Raw genomic sequence first — 9,416 nt, forward strand, 5'->3', positions numbered from 1 at the left:
AGGTATTTGGAGAAGTTTAAACAATAAACCAATTAGGAGATGAAATACAGTCATATAAAAAAGTCTGGGCACCCCTCATTAATCTAATTGTTATTTCTGAACATTTGGGTTTTTGCAACGTCTATTTCAGTTTGATATATCTAATAACTGATGGACACAGTAATATTTCAATATTGAATTGAGGCCTATTGGACTAAAAGAAAATGCGCAGTATGCATTAAAACAAAATTCAACAAGTGAAAAAAATTTGGGCACCACAGCAAAAAAAGAGACATTAATATTTAGCAGATTCTCCTTTTGCAAAGACAGCCTCTAGTCGCTTCCTGTATAAATGTGCATATCTAAGTTACTGGATGAAGGGATTTTTACCATTCTTCTTTCCAAAACAATTCCAGTTCAGTTAAGTTTGATGGTCGCTGAGCATGGACAGCCTGCTTCAAATCATCCCACAAATGTTCAATGTTATTCAAGTCTGGGATTGGGATAAAGCATTTTAAATGCCACAATAATCCCATTTAGTGAATTTTAATCCCAAATCAGGCCTTAATTTAAAGAATAATTATTTAATGACTTTTAATTATTTTAATGACCCCCGGAAACCCTGTATGTTCCTCACAGTTGAAACTGACAGATTAAATCTATGAGAAAACTTTTTGTATTCTTCCCCTGAACGACTATGTTGAACAATCTTTGTTTTCAGATCATTTGAGAGTTGTTTTGAGGAGCCCATGATGAATCTTCAGAGGAGAATCAAACAGGAGATTATTCAGGGGTGCCCAAACTTCTTTATATGACTGTAAATACATTTGAAGAAATATTCAGGATTGATTAATTGGACTCAAACCTGAAAAATATTCTTTAAATGCAAAGTGAATGAAGATGCTTTAGGTTTCTGTTAGAGTAAAAACGTATGTTTTGCAACACCAACACTTTAGAGGCAATATTAAGTGAACACTGGTGCCTAATGTGAGGAAATTTCCTCACATTAGCTGCTGATACATTGCACTAAACAGTATTACCCAACAGAGAGTTCAGGCACACTACCTAATAATGTTGCACATGCCAAGTAAGTGAAGTAAGAATGTTCTGCTTGTAATGTGCATTTACCCTTTCTGCAGAGCGAGCCGTGCAGGTTTGTTCCTCACTTATGCTTGCTGCAGTTTGATTTAGCAGCTCTGCAAACAGATTAAGATGAAAAGATTTGGGTGCTGGGGCCTTCAGGGTTTAAATACTGGATGCAGATAAGGTCGGCTTCAAAAGAAACATGAATTATCTTTAATGCCCCGCATAGATTATCTGAGGAGGGGGTAACAAACCTGGTCCTTTGTCCAAATGCTGAGCAGAACCAGCCTGCTCACCTGTCAGGTAACTCTGAAACAAATGTTTAGACACAGACATAAACGTTTGTCTAAGGTTTAATGTCACTAGCAATGGTTTTATTTTTTCAAACCACATCCTCTCCAGGGTGGAACTACATCACAGAATCCAGAGGTAGAGGTTGGTTGCGTCTGTTTGGTGTGAATCTACACAAAATAGTTAAATGTCCCTTTCTCCCCAATTAACTAAAATGAGTGCCAAATGCACTAAATCTAGTTCTGCCTGGTATAAAGCTGCAGGACATCAGGACTCCTGGTATGATCCCAATGCAGTTGAGGATTTTTGGACTATGCTTATAACAGGGTCTGAACTAGAAAAACCAGCTAAAATGAACACAAACAACTCTGGTAAGAACTGAGGTTAAATATACAGGAACACTTTCAAAAGCTTGTCTGCAAAACAAAAAAAAAAAGAAAAAAATAATTTTGCTGACGGACACTTTGACAGCATGTTAGTAAAACTGCATGCTTTTTTTCGGTCTGTTTGTATTATCTAGACTTTGTGATTTTTTTTAGCATTATTCCAACTTGAAAAAAAATTAACTTTAAAAAAAATAGCAACACAAATCAATTGGATCATCTATATTGTCTCTGCTCTATATAGCGATTGAGGGATTTAGAGGTTAAGGTGGACGTTTGGGCGCAGTAAGCTTGTATGAGCTATGAGAAAAACTTTTAAACAGAGTGTGCATGAGGAGAAATGGGCTGGTGCACGCTCTCGCACGCGCTTAATAGGCATTCCCTATTGGGAGCGGGTACAGGGTTGTGCATGTGAATTTTATTTCCAAGTAGATTGGGCAGCTTTTTTTTTTTTTTTTTATGTGTAAAAATCCTCCATAAAACCTTTAAATAAAGAAAAAAAAGGTTATACAAATATAAACTCAGGTCGGGCAATATCACCCGATAATCTAACCTTAATTTTCTTCTTACCAAATCTGATTAATTATTTTTTAATTGACCAATGACATATATAGCTTTTAAAAACAAGCTTTGATTTCAATCCAACCCCTCTATTAGGCGATCCTAATTTAAAGGGCAACAGGATTCAGCTGTGAAAAATGCTGTAAAACCATCATGTTTCACAAGAACAAATAAATAAAATCAAAACACACTATCACACTATTCGCTAGTCTATTGGTTAGGATAATAAATGCAAGAACAAAAAGATTTCCAAAATAATGAAATCATCATAAACAAAACGTGATTAATCTCCAAGCGCTATCATCAGCCCTTGTTTCTGTGACATTACCTTGACATCTGTGGAACCACACATCTGCTCCTCGTGTAGGGTCTCATCTCCAGCTTCAATGTCCTGCTCTGATAAAATTAAACTTCCCTTTGTTCAGTTAATTCATAAAAAGGAAATATTTCTATCTACCCTCACTATGACTTCCAGTGTTTTTATTATTGTTTAATTCAGCCACTGTTTACATTTTAACACCTCAAATGAGTCGTTATACCTATGTGAGAAATTTAAAGCATCACATCCATTTGTGCAAATTGTGGCAATAGAGTAAATATGATTTTAATGTAACTTAATTACTAACTGAAGCAGGACACAATATTAAAGTGACAAATTCAGTTACGTTACGTTTCAAAGAAGCAAGCACTTTCGGGTGACATGATAAAAAGACAGAATGACTTACCATGCAACTGCACTGCAACTGTTAGTGAGGAGGGAACTGGTTGAGCCTGGTAGGGTCAGAAAAACAAATTGAAACAGAAAACAGCTCAAATGGAAAATCCTCAAACATCACAGCAAACTTCAAAATCCATCAGCTTGGATCTACCTCTTTTGATGATTCCAATATTGGATCTCCCGTCTTTCTGAGAACATCTTCCTGACTATCCTTAAAAGAAGAACATCAACCAATTGATGTTTGGCATTCTCCACATGATATCAGAGTTTACATCAAACTTACTGTAACTAGAATAAAATCTCAATTTACCATATTTGATTCTGATGCACAGATCATTGAGTCAGCCTGTAAGGTAGCAGCATTTTCTTCCCCAGTCAGCACAGCTGGATCATTGAGAGGAAAACAGATCACATGGCTTCTAATTATAACAGAAGGAAAACACCTTTTTTTTTTTTTATTAGCAAAGTTACTAGTGTGTATTTTATTTCCTTTTTTAATCAAAAGCTGATTGATGAAAAGCTGACGAGTAACTTACCATTAACAGGATCCATGTCCAAGCTGCAGGTGGATGTAAAATCTGTTCCTTCATCACCAGTTTCGGTCTCCAGATCATCTGGACCCTCTTCAGCCTCGGCCCTCTGCATAGATTCATCATCTGGCTTTTCAGCTTGAAACACTGAGACATCTTCCTCCTCTGCATCTTGCTCAGTGACCATTGAGCCCAAAACATCTTGGTCATCTCCGAGTTCAACTGAAACCTGCAAGGCTTCCTCTATGCCACTATCAGAGGGTAAATTGTCTTTAGGAGGCATGGTGGCAGCAGGGAGGATGCTGGCTCCTTCACTGGAATCCTGCTCTTCATTGGAGTCTTCAGAACACTGACTGCATTTTGGACTACTGACCAACTCTAAGACTGAAATCTCCTGAGGAAAGGCTCCAACATCCTCAAGGCTGTGTTCTGTGCAAGCAGCATTACTAGCAACTAGCACATCAAGATCATCCTCTACAGAGTTGGTTGAGTCAAGTTGCTGTTGTGGTCTAATTGACACAGTTGATCTGCCTGAATCCGGCACATCTGCTGGTGTGAAACACTTCCAGCAGGACTGCATGGCTCTGTTTATTGCCTGGCCTTCAGACTCCAACTCTACCACACACTTCAGTTTCCCTTTTGTTCTTCTCACTCTGGTGACAGTGAGCCGTAACAACTTGTCTTCTGTAATTGAGAACAATTCATTTGCGGCTCCATCGCTCCAAGATCCGATTGACGTGTCAAAACCTTCGAGCTCGCATAGAAATGCCTGGGGTGGAACTTCCAGTAGGGCAGGTGGCACCGCTCTGATATCCTTGATGCTGACCTGTGACGTGTTACCATAGTCCACAAAAAGGACAGAAACTTTATCTTCATTTTTATCAACAACTTCAGCACGGTACCAAAGCTGATCATCAGCAAATAAAGCAAGACATGACATTCCAAGAGAAAGAGCATTTGGAGTAGAGTATGTATCGGCTGTATCCCAAACCTCTGATACATCTGACGTTACCTTAGAGAGTTCCTGGGAATCAGCAGATTGACACCAAAAGGTTGAATCTTCGTTGACACTCATGATGTAGACCTCTAGCTGCTGGCCTACTAGCATCTCTTTATGAAATGGGTAGCCCGGAGTGCAAGGGAGCAGTGCTGGTGTTTCAGACTCATTTTTCTCTTGACTCTGATCAACAAGCTGCGTTTCCTGCTCATTCACTGGTTTCTTTTTCGTCGTCTCAGCGTCCTGCGTTGATAATTTACACACAATGTCCATGCCACTGTCCTCCAGCCTAACCTCCCACACAGATCCCACTTGCTTGATGAACAAACACTTAAGCACCTTCTCTCCACAGGTACCGATGTCTTCTTTAAAGGCAGCCATGACGTTCGGGTTCAGGGCCTTCTCTTGTCCAAGAACTGCAGCATCACTCAGCATGCAGTGTGTGCTATAAGCTGGAAAGAGCAGATGAGACTTGGGGAGTTTTTCCATTTTGGAAAAGGGAATAACTGCTGTGTTTCCAAAGTCTATAAACTCGACAAGAGCTGTTGCATTCTCTTGAGTTTCTTTAACAACTGCTCGGTACCAAGACCCATCATCAACAAACTCTGCCTTAAGAAGATCGCCTGGATGCACGTCTTCAATAATGTTGGCTTTTGACATTGATTCTGGTTCATTCAACTTCTCCACCAAAGAAAACAGTTCATCCTCTTTGTTGATGTACTGAACAAAGAAGCTCAGAGGGCTGTTGCAATGTGACACATAAACGTCCACAGCTGTACCAGAAGCGATGCTTTTAGGGGGAAGGTCTGAGAGCTTGGGGATTTTCTCTGCTGCGTTTTCCTCTTGGGATTTTGTGTCAGATTCGGAAACTAACTGTTCAGTTTCAGGGGGGAGAATTTCTTTCCTGGGTTTCAGTCTGGCATTACAATCCCCAGAACCATTTAGAGTCACGCTGTTATGTTTTCTTTGATGTGGAGGCGTGTAAAGGCCTCTGTTAGCGGATGAGTGCTTCCGACCAGCCATCTTGTTTTGGCTTGAAGGCTTTGGAGTGGAGGTGTTGGTCTTTTTCAGGGTCTGATCAAACTCCCCATTGTCCACTTCTTGGTTTGAAAAAGTCCTCTCCATCTTTGGTGCACGCATTGCTGCAGTCTCATACAGCTTCCTACTCCGGTAGACAATCTGCTCTTCTTGCATCTCAATCTGAAAGGTTTTCTTTATCTTTGCATTAATCTGGGTGTTGCCATGGTAGAGCTCTACCAGTAATTTGCCATCAGCTTCTCTAGCCACAATCAAGGCACGGAATTGCTGTTCTGTTGCATTTTTGTCAAACCATTCATTTACTTCTCTGGGAACATCAGCAGGAAGATCAGACAGAGCACACAAGATGGCTTGGACGGGAACAGACATGATGTCATTGGCCTCTTTGGGGACTGGAAGCAGGTCAGATTTCTCCACCTCCAAAGTATCCCCATAATCCACAAAGTGAACTAGAGGTTTTGGTGTAGTGGCTTTGATCTGAGCCCTGTACCATTGTCCATCAGTGTATCTAGCAAAGCACAAGGTACCAAAGATCGCTGGAACCTTTGCCTTCACAAGCTGATGGCAGAGGGAGTTCACCCTCATTGTGAGGTTTTTCATCACATCAGCGTTCTTATCAAGATGGCAGTAGAATTCGCTGATGCTGTTAGAGAACATCACTGTGACTTCTTCATCAGTGCCAGTTTTGATGTTGTGTGTCGAATAATAGTAGGTGTCCAGACGGAAAGATGTCCCAGTGGCTTTATTAGGTGGAATACCTGTGGCTAAGTTGGCTAAACTGGTGCTGATGCTCTCAAACGGAGTCTCTAGATCCACAATGTTGTGAAGAACCCTCTGCTCGGTGTACATGAAGGCATAAATGGTGCACTTCAAAATGATGAAGTCGGAGGCCGCACCTTGAACAAAGCTCTGGAACCGTTCCTTTGCTTTGCAATTCCACTCGTTTATTGCAGAAGCTGGACTGACAGGGTTATACAGACTGCATCGAAATGCTTGACCAGGAAGAGCTAGGAAGTCTGAATTTATCGTTCTTAGGTCAAAGAGAGAAACTGTCGCAGTCTGCCCATAGTCAACAAACATTACATCCACCTGAGGGGTTTGATGCTTGTAAATGATTAAAGCTCTGTACCACATTCCATCCTCAGGGTGACGGGCCACACAGGTAATATCAACTCCTGGCTCAAACTCACTGTGTGCATAATAGGCCTGCATGTTGTGCATAAGCAATCTCAAAGGCCCAGAGCTCTGAACCAGCTGGCACCAGAAGTCATTTGGACTATCAATGAAAGAGATATTGACATCAAGAACACTTCCGATGGGAAAGATTTGCTCCTTAAAAGTGCCAACCTTTCTCTTATTGTTGTGAAGATCAAACGTAGGCTTGACAGACTTTTCCCCCTCCTTCTGCACTGGGACTCCCGAGCCAGTCAGCTGTGCTGTAGATATGTCCAAAGGCCTCACCCCAACTTCAACTATAGGTTTTCTACGAACGTCTGTTCTTTCTGCGAGCCCATTGCAGGACAACTGTGCTCCAACATCTTGCTCACCCTGTGTGTTAGGATCTCTTAGCGTGACAACATAGCCATCACTACTTTTTCCTACCACATGCACCTCGAGTGTTTTATCTGTGACAGCCCTGACGAAATAATCTAAAGCACTTTGACTCCATTTCCTGCCTTGTGGTCTGACACCGGCCAGGGTACATTTCAGACCCAGCTGTGGCATCCTTTTGAACTCAGGAGGAAGGATCCTGATCTTACTCTTCTCAACCACTTCTGTGTTGCCATAATCAACAAAGAACACTTTGATTTGCGTCTCACCGACTTCTGTCACAGTGGCTCTGTAATATTCACCATCATGAGCCTGAGCTACACAGTAGAGCCCAGGAGCTGGATTTTTCACAATGTGGGTATTTGCTGAATCCTGGTACAGCTGGTAGAGGCTATCCAACAGTTCTTCCAGTTCTGTTCTGTAGTTTTCGGTTTGGATCCAGAACTCAGATGGACTGGATACATGCTGCACCAGTGCCAGATGTGAAGAGTTAAGGGCAAGATCTTCAAAAGGAAGCTTATGTGTGATGTTTTTCTCTTCGACAGACTGCTCAAGAGGTGACATTCTTCTCTCTGGCTGGGCTGAGGGCCGAGGGCTAAGAGCTACACTTGGCAGGGAATAATATCCACATGCTTTCCCACACTTAAGGAGAACGTTTTCTTTGGATCCAAACAAGCCGTTTATGTTTATATTGTTATCATCAAAGAGTGTGACATGGTACACTTTGTCAGAGACGCTTTGGCGTTCAAACTTGGCTATCATTGTTTTGTAGAGCAGGAGTGAATTGAGGTAGTCAATTTCACCAATGGTCCATCCCATTTCTTTGTCCAGGATTCCATGGAGGGAGCAAATGTAGGTGATAACTGGCATCCTGAGGAACTCTGGAGCCAGTGGCCTCACATTTTCCATCTGCACAAACTGCTTGGCTCCGTAGTCAACATTTAACACCTCCACCACTTTATTTGCTGGGAAAACCTGCTGTATCACAGAGCGGTACCACCTACCATCTCTTCCTTTGGCTGCACATGGATAACCAACCATGTCAGGGCATATAATGCAGCTGGATACTTTTTCCTCAAGATCCTGAGTAATCTGCTCTGTTAGCTTTTTAATTTCGTGAGAAAAAACTTTCAACATGCAAAAAATCTGTTGAGGATTTGTTACTTCAGTAACAATGACAGTCTCCACGGTTCCCTGTAACAACTCTGGGTACATGAATAGTTCCTGTTTCAGGAGCCGCTCTCCAGATCCCACAAATTGTTGCTGGACCTCTGCCAGCACTTCAGCTCCGCTAACGGATTTCAGTGACATAAGCAGAAAGTCCTTAAAGGTTACTGGAGCCAACTTCTTGGCAAATCCCATCTCACACATCTGTTTGGATATGCAAGGGATGTCCAGAAGAAACATTCTGTCTGGAACCAGCACGTCTTGCACATGTGCATCCACCAACTTTCCAGTAAACGATTTCAGGAATTCAAGAGCCACTGGGGACCATCTATTCTCAGACGAACGTGGTAACACATTAGCCAGTATGCATAACTCCACTTCAGGGTGCAGGAGGAAATGTTCCTTTTTACCCCATGCTAGCTTGCTTGTGGTGGCAGTGTACGTCATGCCTCTGTCGATGAGGAAGACGCTGTATTTGGAGCCATCTCTTGACACAATGCGTGCTCTGTACCAAGTAGTGTCCACTTGAACTAAACACTGGTCACCAGGATTTCCCTCCAGATCTTTAAATGGGGCTCCATGGGACTGAATTTCCTCAGCCAGAATCTCATAATCTATTGCTCTCTGCTGGCTAAACTTTCCCCAGAACTCCACCAGCGCACATAAGGGATGCAAATGAACTCTGGTTACAACAACGTTTACATCCGATCCTCTTGTAGGAAGTTCAGGAATTTCAGACATTGTGGCAGTTTTTCTGATTGGCAGATGCTCATGACTTCTGCCTCTCACTCCTCGTGTGCAGGTATTGGATATTACCTGATAAAAAAAAAAAAAAGAAAAAAAAAAAAGAAATTGTGACAAGAATCAAGAAAATCAAACTCTTTCAACATGTAGAATAAATATCGGAAATATTTCTCAACAGTATTTCTAAAGAGGGACATAACTTATACTTATGTTTTATATATAGTTATGATCAAGTTTATGGGAAATCTAGATTACTTTTTGAAGGACTGGTGTGGACATATCCTCACCAACTTTGGCCTGGCAAGGTGGAACAGATTTATTGGGATATGTAACATGCAATAAAATATTTCTCCACATTTACCGGAGATGCTATT

The 9,416-nt window shown here is 41.6% G+C and overlaps 1 protein-coding gene across 1 annotated transcript in view; it reads right to left on the minus strand.

The window, feature by feature from the left end:
- Positions 1 to 9,111, minus strand: part of LOC107097363 (tudor domain-containing protein 6-like) — an 18,839-nt gene extending 9,728 nt beyond the window's left edge. Inside the window, exons 1-7 of the mRNA XM_015394490.1 lie at positions 3,552 to 9,111; positions 3,326 to 3,399; positions 3,167 to 3,226; positions 3,023 to 3,068; positions 2,626 to 2,693; positions 1,317 to 1,371; positions 1,108 to 1,175 (exon numbers count right to left, since the gene is read on the minus strand). Of these exons, the coding sequence (XP_015249976.1) occupies positions 1,108 to 1,175; positions 1,317 to 1,371; positions 2,626 to 2,693; positions 3,023 to 3,068; positions 3,167 to 3,226; positions 3,326 to 3,399; positions 3,552 to 9,039 (5,859 nt within the window). The 5' untranslated portion in view covers positions 9,040 to 9,111. The remainder of the gene's footprint in view (positions 1 to 1,107; positions 1,176 to 1,316; positions 1,372 to 2,625; positions 2,694 to 3,022; positions 3,069 to 3,166; positions 3,227 to 3,325; positions 3,400 to 3,551) is intronic.
- Between the last annotated feature and the right edge of the window lie 305 nt (positions 9,112 to 9,416).

The sequence above is a fragment of the Cyprinodon variegatus genome, unplaced genomic scaffold (assembly GCF_000732505.1).
Source record: "Cyprinodon variegatus isolate N-32 unplaced genomic scaffold, C_variegatus-1.0 Scaffold689, whole genome shotgun sequence".
Taxonomy (NCBI): Eukaryota; Metazoa; Chordata; class Actinopteri; order Cyprinodontiformes; family Cyprinodontidae; genus Cyprinodon; species Cyprinodon variegatus.